Source organism: Sus scrofa, chromosome 1 (assembly GCF_054392235.1).
Source record: "Sus scrofa isolate SSC_HxYL_T2T_F1_AM1 chromosome 1, Sscrofa_HxYL_maternal_Yorkshire_Landrace_v2.0, whole genome shotgun sequence".
NCBI classification, from domain to species: domain Eukaryota; kingdom Metazoa; phylum Chordata; class Mammalia; order Artiodactyla; family Suidae; genus Sus; species Sus scrofa.
The window spans coordinates 260,786,017-260,811,049 of NC_139383.1; the positions used below are offsets into that span (position 1 = coordinate 260,786,017).

At 40.8% G+C, this 25,033-nt stretch overlaps 1 protein-coding gene and 1 pseudogene across 4 annotated transcripts in view; one reads left to right on the forward strand and one right to left on the reverse strand.

Annotated features, from left to right (window-relative positions):
* ELP1 (elongator acetyltransferase complex subunit 1) overlaps positions 1 to 25,033 on the forward strand; it is a 110,506-nt gene that overhangs the window by 24,474 nt on the left and 60,999 nt on the right. Inside the window, exons 13-24 of one of the 4 annotated variants that reach the window (XR_014825131.1) lie at positions 176 to 275; positions 1,961 to 2,143; positions 17,004 to 17,110; positions 17,709 to 17,812; positions 19,510 to 19,563; positions 19,655 to 19,760; positions 20,839 to 20,954; positions 21,313 to 21,386; positions 22,433 to 22,511; positions 22,614 to 23,048; positions 23,409 to 24,550; positions 24,659 to 24,744. Coding sequence is in view for 1 of the 4 variants with exons in the window: in XM_001924394.7 (XP_001924429.5) it covers positions 176 to 275; positions 1,961 to 2,143; positions 17,004 to 17,110; positions 17,709 to 17,812; positions 19,510 to 19,563; positions 19,655 to 19,760; positions 20,839 to 20,954; positions 21,313 to 21,386; positions 22,433 to 22,511; positions 22,614 to 22,693; positions 24,413 to 24,550; positions 24,659 to 24,744 (1,227 nt within the window). In the remaining 3 variants the exon portion in view is untranslated. Of the gene's footprint in view, positions 1 to 175; positions 276 to 1,960; positions 2,144 to 17,003; positions 17,111 to 17,708; positions 17,813 to 19,509; positions 19,564 to 19,654; positions 19,761 to 20,838; positions 20,955 to 21,312; positions 21,986 to 22,432; positions 22,512 to 22,613; positions 23,049 to 23,400; positions 24,551 to 24,658; positions 24,745 to 25,033 lie in introns of those variants that run through there. The other 3 variants (XR_014825138.1, XM_001924394.7, XR_014825142.1) reach the window with 3 other exon arrangements.
* On the reverse strand, positions 10,210 to 10,765 carry LOC146407136 (chromobox protein homolog 3 pseudogene; annotated as a pseudogene).

The following is a 25,033-nucleotide window of genomic DNA, read 5'->3' on the forward strand; positions in this document are numbered from 1 at the left end:
TAGGCAGAAATGTAATTTTAGAAAGAAGTTAAGATGTGGTTGTTTTCTAGATTGCTCTGTTTGTAAAGTGGATTACCTTCAAGAACTCATTCAATGGCAGGACCCCATCTTTTTAGTATCAGGAAAAATGTTTGTAGTTTACTATGATAGTATTTGCATTTTTCTTTTCCCCTAGGTGACAGTCCAAGTGTAGACCCTACAGTGAAACTGGGAGCTGTGGGTGGAAATGGATTTAAAATTTCCCTTAGAACGCCTCATCTGGAAAAGAGATACAAGTAGGTTGTTCTTAGTTATCTTGTACCTTTGGGACCAGAAGCAGCCAGCGTTTAGTACTAAATTCAGCCAACTGTTATCTTCTCCTGTGCCTGTTGCTCAATTCAAGAAGAAGTAGGTATAACACCCAGGCCCTGGGTTTTCAGCCTGTTGGGAAAACCAGTTGCCTGTGTACTTCAGTGTCATATATACTGCTGGCTAGCGATGGAGCTAAAGTCTTAAGCTGACCCAGAACCCATTCCTCCCGACAACCAGGGAAAATCACATGGGAAAGAAAGAGTTGAAGATGATAGAGCAGAGTGCATTTGCTTAGGTGAAATGAGGATGCATGTGTTATTAACGTGTGGCTGACCTAGGTGGTCTGTTTTTGTCTCATCCTACAATGCAGGACTTTTGGTTGCTATGTTTTGAGGCTCTCAGGTTGGAAATCAGAATGCATTTTGATACTGAAACAATATTATAAATTGTTGAGTATAATTGAATACCTCAAGTACACTATAGGCATTGTAAAATGACCTAGAGGCCAAATTATTCATTATAAGTCCACTTCTGTGAGAATCCAAGATTTGATACTATTTAATAAGCCCATGTTCTTAATTCCTGCACTCCTTTGTCACCAGGAAGCATTTATTCCTAAATTAATGTGAATAATGAGTTGAACAAATAACTGAATTTAATGAATAATACGTTTGTTAAATATATGCAGTATATTTGATAAATGAATTGGGCTTGAGCCTGTTTGATTCAGTAGTGGTCTATACATATTGCTTAGTTTTTCAAAGAACATTTACATGGATTGTTTCATTTCACAGTCTGAAAGCATTAGAAGACAGATTTGAGGCACACTAGAAAGTGCAAGGCAATTTAGAATATAGTTTCATTTTTTAAAAGTTGTGGGAAATCACTAGCCTTCTCTAAGTCATTTAGAGATTTCACGAAGGACTGAATACTTATCTTGAACCTTAAAAAGAGAGGTAGGTTTAGGCTTCAAAGAAGGGTTGCAGTTGTGGGCAGAAGATTGTCAGTGAGAACCAGAGGCAGGGATGCTTCTGTGTGGGCTGAATGTGTTGGAGACACTGAGTCCAGGGTCATCAAATTGGGTAGGAAGATCAGCCCAGTGACCCAGCTTCTTCGGTGTATGCTCAGGGTTTGCTGCTTGCACTGAAAGGCAGGAGGTAGCCATTATGAGTTCCCTTGTAAGGTAGCAGAAATGGTCCCTCCTCTGGTGTATAAATGCCACAGGAGGAAGGCATCCACAGCAAAGAAACCACCTCTCAAGCCAACTAGGCATTTTGGTATGAAGTGCTTAGGAAAGGATCCATTCTGCTGAGACCTAAATATCTGCTGGAGCATGGTTTGAATGCTGGTAAGTGGCAATAATGGAAAACTGCTGGGGTTTATTTGTGTTGGGCCTGGGCCAGTCAGTTTTCCTTGAGTAGTCAAGTTGAAGTGTTCTCTTAAAATCTAAAGATCTGAGAGTATGAGAAACTTAATGTTAAGTACTAGAAAAACATATTCTTAAGCCGGGTGAACATTCTTTTTGGATTTTCTAGTATTGGGCATTGCCTCAGGTTTTGTCCCTCCAAATATTGAGTCCACTATATATAAAGAGTTTCATTCTTCAATCAGGAAAATCTCAGTGATGTTAGTTATTCATGTTTTGAATATTCTTTGATATTTAAAACAGAATTCAGCTTGAGAACAGTGAAGAAGAAGAAGTAAACCCATTGACGCTCAGTCTTCTCACCTGGGTTCAGGAAGACATTTTCCTGGCCGTGAGCCACAGTCACTCCAGGCCACAATCTGTCCTTCACCATCTGACTGTGGCCCCTTCTGAGACGGACAACGAGCTGGGACAGCTCAATATTAGGTATTGCAACAATTCCTTGCATTCCACATGTCAGTAAGCAGAAAGGATTAGGCTTTTATGTTTTATGAGCATAGAACTTTTTTTTTTTTAACTTTCAGTGAGTAGGACATTAACTTCTTTGTTAGACATACTTAGCAAGAGGATTAAGTCTACATAAAAATACTAAAATGCACTAAGAAGTGGTGAAAAATAGGACAAATACCAGTAGGTGAGACAAAACATTTGTAAGGTGTGTTAAAAATTTTACTTCAGGAGCTCCCGTCGTGGCGCAGTGGCTAACGAATCGACTGGGAACCATGAGGTTGTCAGTTCGATCCCTGGCCTTGCTCCGTGGGTTAAGGATCCAGCGTTGCTGTGGCTCTGGCGTAGGCTGGAGGCTATAGCTCTGATTCGACCCCTAGCCTGGGAACCTCCATATGCCGCGGGAGTGGCCCTAGAAAAGGCAAAAAAAAAAAAATTAAAAAAATTAAAAAATAAAAATAAAATAAGTATTAAAAAAATTAAAAAAAAATTTTTACTTCAGGAGTTCCTCTCGTGGCTCAGTGGTTAACGAATCTGACTAGGAACCATGAGGTTGCAGGTTCGATCCCTGGCCTCGCTCAGTGGGTTAAGGATCCAGTGTTGCCATGAGCAGGTCGCAGACGCAGCTCAGATCCCATGTTGCTGTGGTTGTGGCATAGGCCAGCAGCTACAGCTCCGATTAAACCTCTAGCCTGGGAAATTCCATATGCCGCGGGTGCGGCCCTAAAAAGGCAAAAAAAAAAAAAAAAAAGAACACAAATTTTACTTCAGCTTATACTTACGTTCTAGCAAAATAACTGCTAGCCTATGACAATTAGCCACTCTAATTACCCTTGTAATTAAAAATCAATGATAAGATATATATATATATATGTATGTATACACACACACACATACACACACATTTTGATGTAATGACTTCAGAATACTTCTGAGCCTCCTTTACTATATATTTTGTTTGGCACTTGATTGCTTTTACATACAAGTCTCCTTTTTCTTTGCTAAAATTTCACAGTTCCCTGGCCCTGCTTCCAGAGTGCACCTTTGTTACAGAACAGGTTTCAGTACTGAATGCTGTTTTTTGTATTGCAAGTCCTCTTGTTAGGCAGCAGATAGCATTGTCTGGACAGCTTGGGGGAATCCTTGGGTTTCTAGGGCCAACACTTGACACCTTAGTCATTCACTGGTATTAATGCCAGCCAGATTCACGTGTCTTTATTTTTTATTTTTTATTTTTTTTGTCTTTTTGCCATTTCTTGGGCCGCTCCCGCGGCATATGGAGTTCCCAGGCTAGGGGTCCAATTGGAGCTGTAGCCGTCGGTCTGCGCCAGAGCCACAGCAACTCGGGACCGAGCCGCGTCTGCAACCTACACCACAGCTCACGGCAACGCCGGATCCTTAACCCACTGAGCAAGGCCAGGGATCAAACCCACAACCTCATGGTTCCTAGTCAGATTCATTAACCACTGCGCCACAAGAGGAACTTCCAGATTCACGTGTCTTAAAGGTCTGCTGGTTAGCGTATTTGTCTATCTTTTTTTAGGGCTGTACCTGTGGCATATGGAGGTTCCCAGGCTAGGGATGAAATCAGAGCTGTAGCCACCACCCTGTGCCACAGCCATGCCAGATGTGAGCCACATCTGAGGTGTCTGAGACCCACACCATAGCTCACAGCAATGCCAGATCCTTAACCCACTGATTGAGGCTAGGGATTGAACCCACATCTTCATGGGTACTAGTCAGGTCCATTACTGCTGAGCCACAGCAGGAACTCCCAACTGCTGGTTAGCTTTAAATTCTGAAAGATTGTTGTAAGATTAGGAACCTCACAAAAAAATTTTTTTAATTGAAATATAGTTGGTTTTACAATATTGTGCTGATTTCTGCTGTACAGCAAAGTGATCCAGTCATACATATTTATACATTCCTTTTGTCATACTATTTTCCATCATGTTCTATCCCAAGAGACTGGATATAGTTCCCTGTGCTGTACAGTAGGACCTTGTTTCTTACCCATCCTGAATGTAATAGTGTGCATCTACTAACCCCAAACTCCTAGTCCATCCAGTCACTCCCTCGCCTCCTTGAATAGACAACCACAAGCCTATTCTCAATTTCTGTGAGTCTGTGTTTTGTAGGTAGGTTCATTTGTGCCATATTTTAAGTTCCACATTTTAAGGATATCATATGATATTTGTCTTTCTGACTTACTTCACTTAGTATGATAATCTCTAGTTACATCCATGTTGCTGCAGATGGCATTATTTTGTTCTTTTTTATGGCTGAGTAGTAGTCTGTCGTATATATTTACCACATCTTAATCCATTCATCTGTCAGTGCACATTTAGTTTGTTTTCATGTCTGGGCTACTGTGAATAATTCTACAGTTGAACATAGGGGTGCATGTATCTTTTTGAATTATAGTTTTGTCCAGATATATATATGCCCAGGAGTGGGATTGCTGGATCATATGGTAGTTCTATATTTAGTTTTCTGAGGAATCTTCATACTCTTTTCCATGGTGGTTGTACCAAGGTATATTCCCACTAACAGTATAGGAGAGTTCCCTTTTCTCTATACCCCCTCCAGTTTTTATTCTTTGTAGACTTTTTGATGGTGGCCATTATGACTGGTGCAATGTGATACCTTATTGTGGTTCTGATTTCATTTCTCTAATAATTAGTGATGGTTGGAGTTCCCGTTGTGGCTCAGTGGAAACCAAACCGACTAGAAACCATGAGGTTGCGGGTTTGATCCCTGGCCTTGCTCAGTGAGTTAAGGATCCGGCACTGCCGTGAGCTGTGGTGTAGGTCACAGACTTGGCTCAGATCTGGTGTTGCTGTGGCTGTGGTGTAGGACTGCAGCAACAGCTATTAGACCTCTAGCCTGGGAATCTCCAAATGCCAAGGGTGCAGCCCTCAAAAGACAAAAGACTGTGTGTGTGTGTGTAAAATTAGTGACGGTTGAGCATCTTTTCATGTGCCTACTGGCCATTCATGTGTCTTTGGAGAAATGTCTGTATAGGTCTTCTGCCCATTTTTTAATTGGGTTGTTTTTTTGTTGTTATTGAGCTGTTTGTATATTTTAGAGATTAAGCTTTTGTCAGTTGCATAGTTTGCAAAGATTTTCTCCCATTCTGAGTTGTCTTTTCTTTCTTTCTTTCTTTTATGGTTTCCTTTGCTGTGCAAAAGCTTTTGCGTTTAATTAGGTCCCATTGTTTTATTTTTGTTTTTATTGTCATTATTCTTGGAGGTGGATCAAATAAGATATCTCTTTGATCTGTGTCAAAGAGCATTCTGCCTATGTTTTCCTCTAGCAGTTTTATAGTATCTGGCCCTATGTTTAGGTCTTTAATCCATTTTTAATATTAAAGACCTAAACATAGGGCCAGATGGTGTTAGGGAATGCTCTAATTTCATTCTTTTAGATATAGCCATCCAGTTTTCCCATTACCACTTATTGAAGAGACTGTCTTTCCTCCATCGGATGTTCCTGCCTCCTTAGTCATAGATTAGTTGACCATAGGTGCCTGGGTTTATTTCTGGGCTTTATATCCTGATCTATATTTCTGTTTCTGCACCACACTGTTTTGATGACTGTAGCGTTGTAGTATAGTCTGAAGTCAGGAAGCCTGATTCCTTTAGTTCTGCTTTCTTTTTCAATGTTGCTTTGGCTATTTGGGGTCTTTTGTGTTTCCATACAAATTTAAAATATTTTGTTCAAGTTCTCTGAAGAATATCATTGATAATTTGATAGGGATTGCATTTAGTCTGTAGCTTGCATTGGGTAGTAGAGTCATTTTTTTTTTCTGTATAATGTTTTTTATTTTTTTTTCCATTATAGCTGGTTTAAGTGTAGTCATTTTGACAATATTGATTTCTTCCATTCCAAGAACATGGTATATCTTTCCATGTATTTGTATTATCTTTGATTTCTTTCATCAGTGTCTTGTAACTTTCAAAGTACAGGTCTTTTATGTCTTTAGGTAGGTTTATTCCTAGGTATTTTGTTCTTTTTGATGTGATGGTAAATGGGATGGTTTCCCTAATTTCTCTTTCTGATTTTTCATTGTTAGTATTTAGAAGTACAATAGATTTCTGTGTATTTATCATCCATCCTTTACCAGATTCATTAATGAACTCTAATAGTTTTCTGGTAGTGTCTTTAGGATTTTCTAGGTACAGTATCATGTCATCTGCCAAAAGTGATAGTTTTACTTCTTCCTTTCCAATTTGTATTCCTTTTCTTTTTTTTTTTTTTGGATTGCCATGCCAGGACTTCCAAAACTATGTTCAGTAACAATGGTGAAAGTGGAAATCCTTGTCTTGTTTCTGATCTTAGCAGAAATGCTTTCAGTTTTTCACCATTGAAGATGATTTTAGTTGTGGGTTTGTCATTAGAGCCTTTATTATTTTGAGGTGGGTTCCCTCTGTGCCCACTTTCTGGAAAGTTTTTGTCAGAAATGGGTGTCAAATTTTGTCCAAAGCTTTTTTTGCATCTGTTGAGATGATCATATAGTTTGTATTCTTCAGTTTGTTGATGTCATGTATCACACTGATTAATTTGCAGACATGGATGAATTCTTGCATCACTGGAATAAATCTCACTTAATTATGTTTTATGATCCTTTTACTATATAGTTGGATTCAGTCTGCTAATGTTTTGTTGAGGATTTTTCTTTCTATTTTCATCAGTGATATTGGCCTGTAATTTTTGTTTTTGTGTTATCTTTGTCTGTTTTGGTATCAGGGTGATGGTGACCTCACAAAATGAGCTTGGGAGTGTTCCTTTGTCTGCAATTTTTGGAAAAGTTTCAGTAGAACAGGTGTTAACTCTTCTCTGAATGCTTGACAGAATTCCCCTGTGAAGCCATCATGTCCTGGACTTTTGTTTTCTGGAAGATTTTAAATCACAGTTTCAATTTCAGTATTTGTTTTTGATCTGTTCATATTTTCTGTTTATTTCTGATTCAGTCTTCGCAGGTTGTACCTTTGTAAGACTGTCCATTTTTTCTAGGTTGTTCATTTTACTGGTGTATAGTTATTTGTAGTAGTCTCAAATCCTTTGTATTAGTGTGGTGTCAGTTGTAACTTGTCCTTTTTCCTTTCTAATTTTATTGATTTGAGACTTCTCCCTTTTTTCCTTGATAAATCTGGCTAAAGATCAATTTTGTTGATCTTTTCAGAGAACCAACTTTTACTTTCAGCGATCTTCTCTATTGTTTTCTGTCTTTATTTCATTCATTTCTGCCCTGATCTTCATGATTTCTTTCCTTCTACTACTTTTAGGCTTTGTTCTTCCTTCTCAAATTGCTTTAGGTGTAAGGTTAAATTATTTGACATTTTTTATTCCCTGAGATAAAATTGTGTAGCTATAGACTTCCCTCTCAGAACTGATTTTGTTATGTCCCTTAGGTTTAGATTGTCATATCTTCCTTGTCATTTGTCTCTAAGTATCTATTTCTTCAGTGATCCATTGTTTGTTTAATAACATATTGTTTAATTTCCAGGAGTTTGTGGTTTTTGCTCTTGTATTTGGTTTCTCGTCTCATAGTATTGTGATTGGAGAAAATGCTTGATATAATTTTAATTTGTTAAAATTTGCCAAGGCTTGATTTGTGGCCCTAGGATTAGATCTATCCTCGAGAATGTTCCGTGTGCACATGAGAAGAATGTATATTATGCTGCACTTCGATGGAATGTTCTTTAAATATCAGTTAAGTCTGTCTGGTCTTGAGTATTATTTAAGGCCTCTGTTTCCTTGCTGATTTTCTGTCTGGATTATCTATTGTTGTAAGTGGGGTGTTAAAGTTCCCCACTTTTTTTTTTTAAAGGGATATAAAACTATTGGCCACTGTTCACCAATGTTTATAATAAAGTGAACAATATACAGTTGAATAACATTCTGATTACTACAAAATTATTTTTCCTGGCTTCTGCTGAACCAGTAACCCAAATACTGAGAAGACTGAGCCTACTTGTAAGGAATGGGTTGGGGTAAAGAAAAAACATACAGGTCAAGTTGAGATTACAAAAGTTTGTTTACTCCATGTATTCCTGCAGGTCTTCAGTTGCTAACCTCACTAGCTACCTGATTAGGTTTCCATGAACAAGTCTTAGTAATTCCATATATTGGAGTTTCTGTCATGGCTCAGTGGAAACGAATCTGACTAGCATCCATGAGGACGCCAGTTTGATCCCTGGCCTCCCTCAGTGGGTTAAGGGTCCGGCGTTGTTGTGAGCTGTGGTGTAGGTTGCAGATACAGCTCAGATCTGGCACTGCTGTGGCTGTGGTGTAGGCTGGCAGCTGTAGCTCCGATTTGACCTGTAGCCTGGAAACCTCCATATGCTGTGGATGAGGCCCTAAAAAAGAGACAAAAAAGAAAATTCCATGTATCATGGCATTTCAGTCAATATAGCACAAGGATTTCAACTTCTTGTAAAGGAATGGTTCACCAGAAGGAACCTTTAAATGTCCATTTAACTAAGTTTTGCTTGGCTTATTTAAAACACACTAGAATTTTTCTAGTTTTTTCATTCGGGTGGGCAGGTTGTTGGTACTGATAAAATTTTCCTTTCAGGGATTTTGCAGATAAAACTGAATTTGTATGACTGTAGATATGGTTGCAGATTCTGATATGGCCGCTTTTAAAAAATGTCCAAATTGTTTAAAGTTGTCCAATTAATTACAAAATTATTTAATTTGAAAAGTTAAGACTTCAAAAATTTCAATTTAACTTGAAGCAATTTCTTATATTGCTTAAACTTATGGGATCCCGGAAACATGGGCTTACGTATGATTGTGAAATGCTGTTTTTGTTTTGGTAAATGTATTAAAAAACACCCCAAAACAAAAACAAAAAACCCCAGGCCACATACCTGTGTATTTTATGTATACACACATGAAAAACCCAGAATGGTCCTTAGGCATTTATGAGTTAAATGCAAATTCTAAATTCTGATTGAGCAATGACTGTGGAGATTTTCCCTGACATTTAGAAAAGCTGTTCTCTAATGCAGAGGAAATAATATACCATAGAATTAAATGTTCTTTTATACTAAAGGAAGCTTTTATTTGTTCAAAGTAAGCAGTGTTACACAGATGCAGAAACAAAAAACCCCAACAACTTCCCCAGTACTACTTCAAAGTGAACATATCAAACTTTTTTCCATTTTATATTTTTTAAATGATTTTATTTTTTCCATTATAGTTGGTTTACAGTGTTCTGTCAATTTTCTACTGTATAGCAAAATTACCCAGTCACGCGCGCCCCCCCCCCCACACACACATTCTTTTTTCACACTGTCCTCCATCATGCTCCATCATAAGTGACTAGATATAGTTCCCGGTGCTATACAGCAGGATCTCATTGCTTATCCATTCCTAAGGCAATAGTTTCCATCTATTAACCCCAGATTCCCAGTCCATCCCACTCCCTCCCCCTCTCCCTTGGCAACCACAAGTCTGTTCTCCAAGTCCATGAGTTTCTTTTCTGTGGAAAGGTTTATTTGTGCTATATATTAGATTCCAGATAAAAGTGATGATCATATGTTTGTCTTTCTCTTTCTGACTTATTTCACTTAGTGTGAGTGTCTCTAGTCCATCTGTGTTGCTGCAAATGGCATTATTTTGTTCTTTTTGTGGCTGAGTAGTATTTCATTGTGTGTATGTACCACATCTCCTTAATCCAGTTATCTGTCGATGGACATTTAGGTTGTTTCCATGTCTTGGCTGTGGTGAATAGTGCTACAGTTAACATACAGGTGCATCTGTCTTTTTCAAGGAAAGTTTTGTCTGGATATATGCTCAAGAGTGGGATTGCTGGGTCCTATGGTAGTTCTATATATAGTTTTCTGAGGTACTTCCATACTGTTTCCATAGTGGTGGTACCAGTTTACAATTTATATTGGTACAACCACCAACAGTGTAGGAGGAACATATTCAAATTTGATTTATTAAAATGTAGTTATTTCTTTCTAATAAAACCCCATGAGACCCAGATTTTATATACATGTATAAATATATATAAAAAGAAATGCAAACAGTTATTGAGTTTCATCTTCTGGACAAGAATGCCAAGTTAGTCTCTCTTCATAAAAAGCAATTACATTTGAGCAATATTTGATACTTCATATTTTCCTCTTTTGCCACCACCAAGTCCGCCCCATCTGAATCTTTCCATTTCTTGAGAAACATTAATTCTCCACTGCTGTCTGTGGCACCAGTTATTCGTTCTGGATCAAGACCTCTGGCAAAACCTCTTGGTTTATCAGCAGTGTTTCTTTTTTTTGATTTGCTATCATCAGATTCACTGTCAGATAATGACTTTCTTTATGTTCCATCTTTTTCTTTACCAGCTTTTTGAGAATTAAGAAATGCTTCAATTAACTCTGAACAATCCAGATTTTCATCAGATTCCCAAGTATTGTCTGCATCTGTAAACCCCTTGCACTTTCAGAAATATTCCACTTTCCCATTCACTACACATAGGTCCAGTACTTTTTCTACAACAAATTCTCTAGGCTCTTCCTCTTCAACGTTTTTACTTTTTCCATTCTATTTCTTTCACTGTTTTTTCAATGTAGTTTTATTGGAGGGCATTTTTTATTGCAGACTTGAAGAGGTATTATTTACTGCCTCAGAGCTGCTCCATGTCCCAGATCTGCAGTGTCTTTGGCCCTGAGCACCTCTAGCTCCAGCCACATCCGAGGGGGACAGGGCTGGGGAGCTGCACTTGGGCTGTAGCTCCCAGGCCCCACTATTATTGTATTACTGTCAGTTTCTCCTTTTACGGCTGTTAGCGGTTGCCTTTATATATTGTGCTCTTCTGTGTTGAGTGCGTAAATATTTCCAATTGTTGTATCCTCTTCTGGGATTGATCCTTTGATCATTATGTAGTGTCTTTTTTTGTCTCCTGTGACCTTCTTTATTTAAAATCTGTTTTCTCTGATATGAATATTGCTACTCCAGGTTTCCTTTGATTTCCTTCTTCCAGACTCTCACTTTGAATCGGTCCCTGTCCTTCAGTCTGAAGTGGGTCTCTTATAAATAGCACATTCAGGTCTTGTTTTGTATCCATTAAGCCAGTCTGTATCTTTTAATTGAAACATTTGATCCATTTATATTCAGTGTAATTATGGATATGTGTGTACTTACTGCGATTTTTAAAATTGTTTTGGATTTGTTATTTTAGATCTTTTTTTTTCTCCTTTCCTCTTATTCTTTTATGATTTGCTGACAATCTTTAGTGTTGTATTTGGTTTGCTTTTTCTTTATTATGTGTGTGTCTATTATAATTCTTTGGTTTTTGATTCCCATTAAAGTAATCTCTATATTGATACAGCAATCTGTATATGTACAGAATTGGTTTTGATTGCTGGTCTCTTAATTTCAAATGTATTTTCATTGTTCTGCATTTGTCCTCTCCTCTTCAGTGCTTGCTAGTTTTGATACCTTATTTGTCAGTGGGTGATGTCCTACTTTAATATTATGTTTGCCTTTACCGGTGAGCTTTCTCATCTGCAGTTTTCTTATTTTCTAATTGGGGCCTTTTTTCTTCTGCCTGGAGAAATTCCTTTAGTGGGTGTTGTAAAGCTGGTGTGAAGGTACTGAATTCTCTTAGCTTTTGCTTGTCTGAAAAGCTTTTGATCTCTCTGTCAAATCTGAATGAGAGCCTTGCTGGATAGCGTATTCTTGGTTCCAGGTTCTTCCCCTTCATCACCTTAAATATATCTTGCCACTCCCTTCTAGCTTGGAGACTTTCTGCTGAAAAATCAGCTGTTATGAGGGCTCCCTTTTATGTTATTTGTTGCTTTTACCTTGTGGCTTTTAATATGTTTTTCTTTTTCTTTAATTTTTGTCTGTTTGATGAGTGTGTGTCTCACTGTGGTTCTTTTTGGGTTTATCCTGTTTGGGATATTGTGCTATTCATCTTAGTTTTCTAGCTCTTTGTTAAACATTTCTTGTAACTTCTCTATCTATGCCTCGATTCTCTTCCCTTGGATCATCTTTGCTATCACCACTCTGAATTTTTTTGGGGGTAGATTGCCCATCTTATCTGCATTTAGTTGTTTTTGTGTGTTTTTTATCTTATTCTTGAAAGCGGTTTCTTTGTTATCTCATATTGTCTACCTTTCTGTGTTTCTGATCCCCTTAACAGCAGGTGTGTAGAGGCAGCAGCTGATGTCCAGCCCTGGAGTTTTTTGGGGAAGGGGATGGCTCTTGTGTACCTAGAGCACCTGATGGGAGCAGTGGTATCATACTCTCTCTCCTGGAGCTGGGTGGCTGCTAGGGATGGGTCTGTGAGGGAGGTGGCAGTGGTTCATGGTTAACAGGACTGCTCTTATGGGGGGGGGGGGGGCAGCAGCTCCTGCAACTCCTTCTGTTACCATGCAGCTCTCAGAACTGTTTCTGGCAATGTCAGCAGCTGTTCCTTTGGTCCCTCCCTTTGCCAGGGATGCTCTTAGAACTGTGTGGATGGATGTTGTTCCCTCAGTCCTTCCCTCTGATGGGCAGCTTGCAGGAGCTCTCTCTGTAGCCTTGGCGTTAGGTGCCATTACCATGGTCATTCCCTTTGTTGGCTTGCTTTCAGGAGAGCCCTCTATAGCCATAGGGTCGGTCGCCACTCCCATGGTCACTCCCTTTGCTGAGCTGCTCATGGGAGTCCTCTTTGTGGCTCCAAGGGCAGGGGCTGCTCCCTAGCTATTGTTAGGCAGCACTCTCTCTGGCCTCTTGGTGGGTGCCATTCCCATGGTCACTCCTTTTGTTGGGCCACTTGCAGGGAAGCTGTCTGTAGCCACAGGGTCATGAAAAATTATATATTTTTCCCTCTTTTTTTTTTTTTTTTTTTGGTCTTTTTCCTTTTCTAGGGCCACACCCATGGCTTATGAAGGTTCCCTGGCTAGGGGTCTAATCAGAGCTGTAGCCACCAGCCTTCGCCAGAGCCACAGCAACTCGGGATCTGAGCCACATCTGTGACCTACACCACAGCTCAAGGCAATGCCGGATCCTTAACCCACGGAGCAAGGCCAGGGATCGAATCCGCAACCTCATGGTTCCTAGTCCGATTTGTTAGCCGCTGAGCCATGATGGGAACTCCCTCTCCCTCTCTCTATTTTAAATGATAGTCTTGCTGCACATGGTATTCTAGGTTGCAGATTTTCCCTTTAGAACTTTGAATGTATCTTGCTAATCCCTCTGGCCTATAGTGTTTCTGTAGAGAAATACAAACACTTCAATAGCCTTTTGGCGGCTTCCTTGTAATTTGCTTGTTTTTTTCTTGCTGCCTTTAGAATCTTCTCCTTTAACTTTTCTCATTTTTATTATACTATGTCTTGGTGTAGGTCTGTTTGGGTTCATCTTGTTTGGAATCCTCTGTGCTTCCTGTAACTGGACGTCTGTTTCCTTCTTTAGATTTGGGAGATTTTCAGCTCTAATTTCTTCTAGTACATTTTCAATCCCTTTTTCTCTTTTTTGGATCCCTATTATGCGTTTGGCACACTTTACATTATCCTATAGATCTCTTATATTGCCCCCCCCCCCTTTTTAAGGGCTACACCCACGGCATATGAAAGTTCCCAGGCTAGGAGATGTGAGCTATAGCTGCTGGCCTACAACACAGCCACAGCAATGTGGGATACGACCCACATAAGCAACCAGCACCACAGGTCAGGGCAACGCCAGATCACCAACCCACTGAGCAAGGCCAGGGATCGAACCTGTGTCTTCATGGATTTGATTCCATTGTGCCACATGGGAACTCCTTATATTGCTTTTATTTTTTTGTCTGGCTTTCTGCCCGCTGTTCTGATTGGGTGATTTCCATTATACTATCTTCCAAGTCATTTATTTGTTCCTCTGCGTTATTCATTCTGCTGTTCATTATCTTAAGCTCATCTTTCATCTCAGCAAATGAATTTTCTGATTTTTTTCTTGGCTTCTCCTTATGCTTTCTAGTTCTTTTTTAAAGTAATCTTTATATTGTAGATGGCCATTCTTAATTCCTTCAGTATTTTCATTACCTCCTTTTTGATCTGGCTATTAGACTGCAGAGGTCTTTTCATTGTTTGCTCCTTCAGGGGAATTCGGTTCTTTTAACTGGGAATGCTTCTTGTGCTTCTTCATTTTGCTTATATTTTTCTTAATCTGTGACTTTAGGAAAAACAATTACTACTTTAGTCTTGGAGGGCTATTTATATGCAGAAGTGTCCCTGGGTAGCTTGTGTAGCTTCATTTTTTTGGCATGGGGGTTGCTTTTGATTTGGATGCTTGCCCTCTCTTTCCTCAGTGCACATGGGCTGTTACCCCTTGATAGGGGTGTGCAGGTGCTTCTAGGGAGGTGGGGGCAGTGGGCAGCCCTGGTTTGCAGGGCCCTTGGCAGTGACCCCCTAGTGAAGTGGGAGCAGCACCTGGGACCCTTGTTAGTGACAGGCTGTGTGCATTCCTAGTCAGGTGGTGGGGGTAATGGGTGGTGCTCAATTGTGGTGCCTTCCATGGTGGCAACGACTGGGATGACTGGGGTGATAGGTAATGCCTGGTCACAGAACCCTCAATGGTAGCAGGCCATGCCCACCTGTGTAGTCTGAGATGGCTGAGATGGTTTGTACCCACCCCTGTATCCATGCAAGAGGTGCCCTGCTGCCTAAGAGCCCTTATGAGGTGCAGAGAAAGAACTTCCTAGGGTGGTCCCTGCCCCCTCTGCCCTCCTCCTCTCACACTCCGAAACAATGGTGCCTTGCTCTTCTGGGGAGCCCGGGCCTCCTCCCACAGTCCCTTGGCTGTTGTGCACCACTCCCTAGCCCCCTTAGGCTGTTTCCACACAGCCAACTTTAGTCTTCTCCCCAGAACCGACCTCTGAAGCCTGAGCCTTGGTGCCCAGCCCCCACCATAGTGTCTCTGGCTGTGTTGTGCTGGCAGTGATACGCTCTGCTTTGCCCTCCTCAGACTGGCTGTTGTGCTTTTCTCCAAGGCTTGGAGGCTTCCCCTTTATCCCGGCTGATCTCCCTCCTAATTAGATGGCTTCCCAGGGTGTGGATTCCTTTCCTCTTTTCACTGCTCCCTCTCAGGAGTGTTGGTCCCATCGTGATTTTCTTTCTTTCTTCTCTCTCTCTCTGTTACTCCTTTTGTTTTACCCAGTTATGTGGATGTTTTCTCACATTTTCTTGAAGTCTGAAGTCTTCTGCCACCGTTCAGTAGATCTCTGCAAATCGTTCTACGTTTTTTTTGTTTTGTTTTTTGAAGTGTTTGTGGGAGAAGGTGAGCTCTGTGTCCTACTCCTCCACCATCTTAATCCTGGATCAGGAACCTTTCTTTATTGTATGCATAAAACACATTCTAGTGCAGTTATTGACTTTGAAAGATAATGCTTCATATTTTTAAAAGCTTTTCATGAATATGTCTGGATGTAGAATATGTTCTAGCTACGTGCAGACTCACAGAGGCTTCCTTTGGAAAACAGAGCAGTTAACATTAAAAATGCCTAAATTATGCATTTTTCTACTCCAAATTTGAAATTTTATTATCATTAGCTTAGAAAAGGTAAAGATAATGCCATCATCTCATTTGCTGTAAAGGAAATGAGAAGTCATTTAAAATATATTTCTCTTGCTTCGGTTTTGTTTCTCAAAAAAGACGATTTTGTTCATACAAAATATGTATTTGAGGAATATAAAGTCCCTTAATCAGCTTATAGCTTTTTGTAGCTTATATTTTTACAATAGCTTGGAGTTTGTAAAGGTTGTTTTAAGGGCTTTTCCTCTGTGAACTCACATTTCTTTTTTGGTGTTTTTAGGGCTGCATCTGCAGCATATGGAAGTTCCCAGGCTAGGGGTTGAATCAGCCTACGCCACAGCCACAGCAATGCCAAATCCGAGCCTCGTCTGCAACCTACACCACAGCTCATGACAACATTGGATCCTTAACCCACTGAGCAAGGCAAGGCCAGGGATCGAACCTGCGTCCTCATGGATACTAGTCAGGTTCATTATCAATGAGCCACAAAGGGAACTCCTAACTCATTTCTTTCAGTACCTCTCTGAAGTGTGTACTGTTGGCACCCTTATTTTTACAGCTAAGGCAGGTGAGGTGTTTAAGTATCACTTCAGATAACATGGCTGGACCCAAGATCCAGTCTCAGCCAGTGCAGCTTCAGAATCTCTTCCCTTCTTCATGGATAATTTATCCTCATAAAATTTGTGGCATCTTGTTTTTTTTGTAGATTGGTTAGAAAAACTTTTGAATAAATGTTAGCCTTGTCATCACTTGCTTTTATCGCTGCCTTTTCCACTTCCTTTAAGACATGTCTCCTCTTGGTTCATGGGCTCAGGAAAAAAATATGACAGTAACAGATACCTCTCTTCCCATTAATGAAGTCCATAGATTTCTGTGAAAGAATATAACAGAAATAGAGATACTGAGCCTGCTCACTGTTCTACAGATTCACTGCTTTATTTAATACAGTTTGTATGAGAAGATAAAAGTGATATTTGGCATCATGTTTTCTCCCAAAGACAGTAAATTGTAGCAAGTTGCAATAAGTCATTTAGAATTGGTGCCAAAATAGGCGTGATAACCTCACAAGATAGATAAAACTAGCTTATTGTCAGAGTGGAAGATAATGTCATGTGGTATTGCTTTATCTGGGCTTGCGCTTGCAACAGTTCATTATTGTATAGTACATTTGTGTCTGTCTGTATTTATTATGTATATGTTTTGTTTAAATAGGCAGTGCAGCACCAAAGGAAAGTAGCTTTTTCTGTTCTGCAAAATGAAAAAAATGTCACTACTTTTGAGAAAAGTGGTCTGTTCACACCTTCATCTCCCTTTTTTTAACTCTTGTCAGTTCATCTGTGACAGTGGATGGAAGCATAATCAGCCTGTGTTGCAACTCCAAGTCCAAGTCAGTAGCACTGCAGATGACTGGTGGCCAGATACTTAAGTACCTTTGGGGTGAGTATCAGAATGTTAGGAAATCCTGTTTGTGATATATGTTTAATTCCTAAGAATATGTACTTGTGAGTATCTTATCAGTGTGTCAGTGATGATTAGGTTTTGTTTGGTTGTGTTTTGTTTTGTTTTGTTTTGCTTTTTAGGGCTGCACCCGCAGCACATGGAGGTTCCCAGGCTAGGGGTCGAATCAAAGCTACAGCTGCCGGCTTATGCCGCAGCCACAGCAACGTGGGATCTGAGCCACATCTGTGACGTATACCACAGCTCAAGGCAACACCGGATCCTTAACCCACTGAGCAAGGTCAGGGATTGAACCCGCAACCTCATGGTTTCTAGTTGGATTCATTTGTGCTGGGCCATGACGGGAACTCCAGTTATGAGGTCTTGTAACTACCCTGGAAAACTTTAATGTGGAGAATGGGATTAGCAAGTATGTTCTACCTGTATTTTTTCTTATAATGAACTGGAGTACTTTGATGAGTGACACATTTGTGAAGTGATTTAAGTTGTATGTTAAGTGTTTTAGCAAGTATTGGTGTGAGAGTTTTTTACAAAGAGCAGATGAGCTCTTGGTAAACCTCATCCCCCAATCCTACAGAGTCACCCTCTCCAGCTGTTGAACCATGGAAGAACCCTGGTGGATTTCCTGTTCGATTTCCTTATCCATGCACACAGATGGAATTGGCCATGATTGGAGGAGAGGTAGGTGAACACAAGGCAGAAAAATGTATCTATCAGAGCAGTGACCCAGGGACTGATAGCATGAGGTGGACCTGAGTGTCCACTAAATCTTAAGACAACCATGAGAAGTTCCTCACTTTACTGAGCCTCAGCTTCTCCATCTATGAAGTGGGATTAGGAGATTGCCTGGCATGTAGTAGTTAGTTGATTCCTTTCCTTGGAGATGTAAATTCAAAAACAGAAAAATACAATTGGCAGACTTTTATCTCCAGTTGTACAGAACATTCAACGTTTTATAAGTAACTCTGGGTGGCAGTAGAAATGTAATCTTTTTTTTTTTTTTGTCTTTTTACCTTTTCTAGGACCACTTCCCGTGGCATATGGAGGTTCCCAGGCTAGGGATCTAATTGGAGCTGTAGCCACTGGCCTACGCCACAGCCACAGCAACACCAGATCTGAGCCTCGTCTTCGACCTACACCACAGCTCATGGCAACGCTGGATCCTTAGCCCACTGAGTGAGGCCAGGGATCGAACCCGCAACCTCATGGTTCCTAGTCGAATTTGTTACACTGAGCCACGATGGGAACTCCAGAAATGTAATCTTGAAACTAATGTTCAGTAGGTTATCATTCATCAAATAATAGAAGGCCTGTAATTATGGCTGGTGGTAAGATATAGTGGTTACAAAGCAAAACAGCTGAGTAATTCTTTCCTTTCTGGCTTTTTTTTTTTTTTTTTTTTGGTCTTTTTGCCTTTTCTAGGGCTGCTCCCTCAGCACATGGAGGTTCCCAGGCTGGTGGTCTAATCGGAGCTGTAGCTGCCAGCCTACGCCAGAGCCACAGCAGCGCAGGATCCGAGCCAAGTCTGCAACCTACACCACAGCTCACTGCAACGCCGGATCCTTAACCCACTGAGCAAGGCCAGGGATTGAACCTGCAACCTCATGGTTCCTAGTCGGGTTCATTAACTGCTGAGTCACGACGGGAACTCCCCTTTCTGGCATTTTTAACCTATCAATATGTGTATGGTTATCCCCTCTGATAGAAGAATGGAGCAGATGAGCAGAGTCTACCGGTAGAGAATAGGGCAGGGTGTGGGGTTAACCAGAGAATGGTAGCTCTGAGGATGGGGAGATCCCCTTCTAGTGGTCTGGAAAAGCCTCCGGGAGGTGGTGCTGAGATGTGAAGAAAAAGAAAGTTTTATCCCTGATAAAGGGAGAGTGTTCCAGGGAGGAGGAACTGTACATACTGTGAGCTTAGAAAGAGCTCAGCTTTTTCAAGGAACTGAATGGAAGCAGTGGCTAGACCTCAGTGGTAGGCCATGGGAAAGACTGTGGATTTGCTTATTTAATGAAGATTGGGAAATTGATGGGCTTAATCAGGGAGGAATGTTAAAGGTTACTCTGTCAGCCCAGTAGAGAGAGAGTAGGTTGAGAGGGAGAAGGGTGGAAGTGACTGTTGGAGTTGAAGTGGAGTCAGTACGGGGCTGAAAGATGATGTATTTGAGACGTGTAAGGGATAGAAATGGCAGGGCTTCCTGATGCCTTGGATGGCATCATAGTTCACTGTGCATCGGACCAACCACAATTTACATGTCTTCATTCAGACCTACTTACAAGCACTTAGGTAGGAAATCATAGGGCAGTAGAACCATGTGATAGAAAAGTTAACTAGTTTGGTTAGAATTGTTTGTAATTTCAGATCTTATTTCTCTGCAGGAATGTGTCCTTGGTCTGACTGACAGATGTCGCTTTTTCATCAATGACACTGAGGTATGGAGGCTTGTTTTGATACTGAGTCTTTTTCAGTGCCTACTGCAAGTAATACAGCTAACTCTCCTCCTTGCCTCCCGGCCTTTTGTAGGTTGCTTCAAATGTCACATCATTTGCAGTATATGATGAGTTTTTATTGTTGACAACTCATTCCCATACCTGCCTGTGTTTTTGCCTGAGAGAGGCTTCATTGAAAAGTAAGTTTTCAGTGTATAAAATAGAAAATAATCCCTCTTCTAAAATCATTTGTCCTCTGAAGTTTTGATGACAAGTTTTAAGTTTGTCACCTTTGGCTTTTTATCATAAAGCACTAGACAGGAGAAAATGGTTAGAGTTCATTTACTCAGCCCCTGATCTCAACATAGTACCTCAGGTAGCAAAGAGAAGGCGGTCCTGCATTAAGCAATACATCCTAAGGTAAACAAAACTTTTTCAGGAAATGTTATTATGTAACTGATATTTTACTTGGAATTACCATGTAGATACCAAACTGGTAATATGCTCATTCTTCTTTGTAACCTTCCTTTCTCACTGTGGCCACCCTCTGCTGCACATGTAAGGACTCCATCTCATGGTTTGTAGGAAATTGGCTGCATTGTTTTCTGTATTCCACACCTCACAGTGTGTGTGTGTGTGTGTGTGTGTGTGCGCGCGCGCGCGCGTGCACGCACGCATGTGCACACATGTGCAGTTTTTTTATTTTAGAAAGAGCCCACTTACTTTCTTTGTTTCTAACTTAGAAGCAGGCACTCTTTCACTAAGCTCCTAGTATGCTGATAAAGCTAAGACAGAGAGAAGCCGTCAGTCCTCCCTGTGTTTTCCGTGTCTTTTGAGAAGTCGAGTATGTGCCTATGCGTGAGGGCTCTGAGAGAGAGGGCAGGAGCCTGGGATGAGACTGCTCCTCCGAAAGGCTAATGGTCTTTCTGATAGAGTGAGAGAGCAGTGCAGCCTGGTTGGTAATTACTAATTACTTTCTTCAGTTTCAGTTGCAGTTAATAGAGCTGTCCTGACAGTGAATCTTTTTGTTTGTTTGTTTGTTTGTTTGTTTGTTTTTGGCCATACCCACAGCATACGGAAGTTCCCAGGCTAGGGATCAAGTTCAAGACACAGCTGTAACCTACGCCACAGCTGTGGCAACACCAGATATTTAAACCCACTGTGCTGGGCCAGGGATTGAACCTGTGCTGCTCTAGAGACAGTGCTGGATCATTGACCTGCTGTGCCACAGCAGGAGCTCCCTGACAATTCATAAGGCTTAGCTTATGGTGTCTTTAGCATTACAGGCAGGTCTGAGCAGCAGCCACGTGCCTAATGGGGAATCTCTGCGAAAGGTGGAGAGGGGTTCACGCATTGTCACGGTTGTGCCCCAGGACACAAAGCTTATATTACAGGTAAGCTGATTTTTCTGGCTATGTTCCTGATTGTCGTTTGGCAGTAGCTACCAAACAGAATTCTTGTGCGTTGTAGGTTAGGCTCTCTTATTATTTGTATTAATTTATTACAAACCTTTCCTTGCTGAGTTCTCTGTTACTAGCTTTATGCAAAGAGTATTAATACAGGCTCTACCCAGTAAGGTTGAGAGGGAAGCTTCTCTTGAAACTCAAAATAAATTTTTAGCAGAACTAAATTTTGCCAGAAGTGTGCTTATTTCTCATTGTTGTGTTCGTTCTCTAAGAAGAGTTAAAGTTATATATCCTGGGTATTTAAATTTTTTCTATTTAATTAAAAATGTCATTGATTTATTTGAAGATGCCAAGGGGAAACTTAGAAGTTGTTCATCATCGAGCTCTGGTTTTGGCTCAAATCCGAAAGTGGTTGGACAAGTGAGTACTGTGTATGTGACTAGTTAACCTACTGTTACTTATGTGTAAAGAGAGCAAGTATTGCATTAAAATTTGTAAAATGTCAAAAGTCTTTAAGACTTTCATTACAGATGTCTTCAGACGGATTCTCAGAGGTTCTTTTTTTCACACTTTGGTTCTTATATTGCATGGTGTGATAGACATTCCTAGCAGAAAGAATCCTGAGGCTCATCCTATGAAACAGGGCTTCCTAGCCTAAAGGGAGCCATATGGGCTTTAGATAGCCTGTAAACCCAAGGAGATTTTGCACCATCCTGTATCTATGGGTATTTATCAAGGAAGAAGTCCCAAGGCTTTCAGCAGACTTAGGCAAAGGCCTGTGACCCAAAAATGCCTTAGCCACTGTTGTGGGAAATGATCCATTGTTTGAATCTTAGAATTTAGGGGAAACTTTATATTAGAAAGATCTACTAACATTCTGTTAAAAAAGCAAGTAGCCCGGAGTTCCCGTCGTGGCGCAGTGGTTAACGAATCCGACTAGGAACCATGAGGTTGCGGGTTCGGTCCCTGCCCTTGCTCAGTGGGTTAAGGATCCGGCGTTGCCATGAGCTGTGGTGTAGGTTGCAGACGCGGCCCGGATCCCGTGTTACTGTGGCTCTGGCATAGGCCGGTGGCTGCAGCTCCGATTCAACCCCTAGCCTGGGAACCTCCATATGCCGCGGGAGCAGCCCAAGAAATAGCAACAACAACAACAACAAAAAAGACAAAAGACAAAAAAAAAAAAAAGAAAGGCAAGTAGCCCGAAGTTCTGTAATGATTTTCTCGTGGTGGGGGGTGGGGGTCGGGCGGGAATGTAGTTTTCCGAGGGCCATCAGGACAACATCACACCTTGTAGGAAGGTAGATGAGCCTGGTACCTGATATTCTTCATCTTAGGACTTCAGAGTAGAAACTCAGGAGTAGCTAGGCTGTAGTCTAATTTTAGCTGGTTTATATTAGTATGAAAATGTGCTTGAGTCCAAATGAGCTTAATTTTTGTGAAATGCCCTGTACATTTTCTCTTCACAGACTTATGTTTAAAGAAGCATTTGAATGCATGAGAAAACTGAGAATTAATCTCAATCTGATTCATGATCATAACCCTAAGGTAACATTCTAAATCTGATTCTTACCATAGCTTACTTGAAGCTTGATCCAAACTATGATCCAAACTAAAATGTTTTGTCCTTTCTTGCTCTTTTTTTGGTAGGTGTTTCTTGAAAATGTGGACACCTTCATAAGACAGATCGATTCTGTAAATCATATTAATTTGTTTTTCACAGAATTGAAGTAAGTGTTTTGAATAATTCATGACTATCCTATCGTATCCATAATTTTCCCTCTCTGGTTAAGGAAATGGAACAGATAAATGGAGAAGAATCACTAAATCTTCAATATCTTTTTTTTTAATCTCTATAACTCTTAGGTGCTACATGTACTGCATTTTCACTCTTTTCCCTTCTTTTTAGAACTAAGGTCTTTAAACATGTCATTTAAAATTATTATTTGACTTTATTTTTAGGCGTACATCTGAAACTATTTTTCTCATGAAATTGAAACAAATAGGATCTTTTTTGTGATGACTTTTTTCTGCTTTTATTTTTTTCTGTTTAGGACCACACCTGTGGAATATGGGGGTTCCTAGGCTAGGGGTTGAATCGGAGCTGCAGCTGCCCACATACGCTGCAGCCACAGCAGTGCTGGATCTGAGCTGCATCTGTGATCTACACTGGAGCTTGTAGCAATGCCAGATCCTTAACCCACTTAGCAAGGCCAGAGGTTGAACTGGTATCATCATGGTTACTAGTCTGGTTCTTGGCATGCTGAACTGTAATGAGAAATCCTTGGGGTTGTTGTTTTGTTTGTTTGTTTTAATGAAAATTTTTAAGCATAGAAAAAGTTGAGAGACCTTTTCTTTTTTTCTTTCTTTCTTTTTTTTTTTTTTTTTTTTTTTTGTCTTTTTGCCTTTTCTAGGGCCCTTCCTGCGGCATGTGGAGGTTCCCAGGCTAGGGGTCCAATCAGAGCTGTAGCTGTGGGCCTACACCAGAGCCACAGCAATGTGAGATCTGCGCCACATCTTCGACCTACACCACAGCTCACAGCAACGCCGAATCCTTAATCCACTGAGGAAGGCCAGGGTTCGAACCTGCAACCTCATGTTTCTTGGTTGGATTCATTAACCACTGTGCCACGACGGGAACTCCGAGAGACCTTTTCTAACCACCACCTAGATTTGCATTTCCTGCTTTCCTGTACTTTATCACTACCTACCATCTGTCCACCCACCATTCATCTTTAACTTAGATTTCAAGGGAGTTGTAGACATCCGTCCACTTTACCTGTCACTGCCTCACCTTGCTTCCGTGAACTAGAGCATGGTCTTTGGCTATGGGCTCTACCCCCTCCCCAGGTCAAATTTATCTATAGTGAAATGCACAGATTATAAGCGTACCATTCCCTGAATTTTGACAGGTATGTTCTTCTTATCCCTATTGACATAGAGAACATTTCCCTCATCTTGGAATGTTTGTCTACGTCCCTTCTCATCGGTCTCTGTCCCCACCTTCTAGGCAATGGCACTTTTGAGTTTTTCACTATAGAACCTGATATTAATGAGTCATATGCTATATACTCTTCTGTGTAAAGAGCTTCTTTCATTCAGCTTATTATCTTGAGACTCAGCCATGTTTTTACATGTATCAGTTTATTCTTTCTTACCACTCGGCAGTATGCCATAGTATAAATATACTAGTCTATTTCTTCACGTTCCTGTGGCTGGACACCTAGACTGTACCCAGTTTGGGGCTATACAAATACGTCTCTGAACATTCCTGTGTCTTTTGTGGACATGTTTTCATTTCCTCAGTAAGTTTTTCCATTTTTCACCTTATATTTGAGTACTTTAATCATTTATTATGTCATCAGCACTCCATGGTTTATATTAATAAGTAGTTTGATAGCCAGGACACGTGTTTGGTTAGTGACCTTTGAATACACACTTGTTCTTAGGGAAGAAGATGTTACAAAGACCATGTACCCTCCACCATCTACCCCCACTGTCCAGCCGTCCAGTGATCCGGATGGGAAAAAAGTGGACCTTATCTGCGACGCGATGAGAGCAGCCATGGAGAACATAAATCCTCACAAGTACGTGTGCTGTCATTAGTTGGCATCTTGTGAATGACAGAAGTGTGTAGTTGCTTTTATTCCGCCTGTGTGTCCCTCTCATCTTGGTGCCTTCACTTACTACTTCAGGTACTGCCTATCAATACTCACGTCTCATGTGAAGAAAACAACTCCAGAACTGGAAACTGTGCTGCAGAAGGTACACGAGCTTCAAGGTAGAGACATGTCGACCAAGAGTGTATGTTGGGGCCTCGGCTGACAGGGGGTCTTTGGTCTTCTGGAGATACCAGGACCAGGGCCAGTCACCGATGTAGCCTGTGGCCTTTGGGTCTCCGTTTTAGGGACTGGGTCCGTTTTGTGTGTGTGCTGCCCTGTAAACCTGGTACAAAAGAGTCAAAGAATATGTTCATCTGGTGTCCATTTCTGTCCAGAAAATGTGTTACTTTGTCTTTTTGGTTATGTTGCTAAGTATGGGGGGGGGTTCCCCAAATGGTTTTCTTCTGT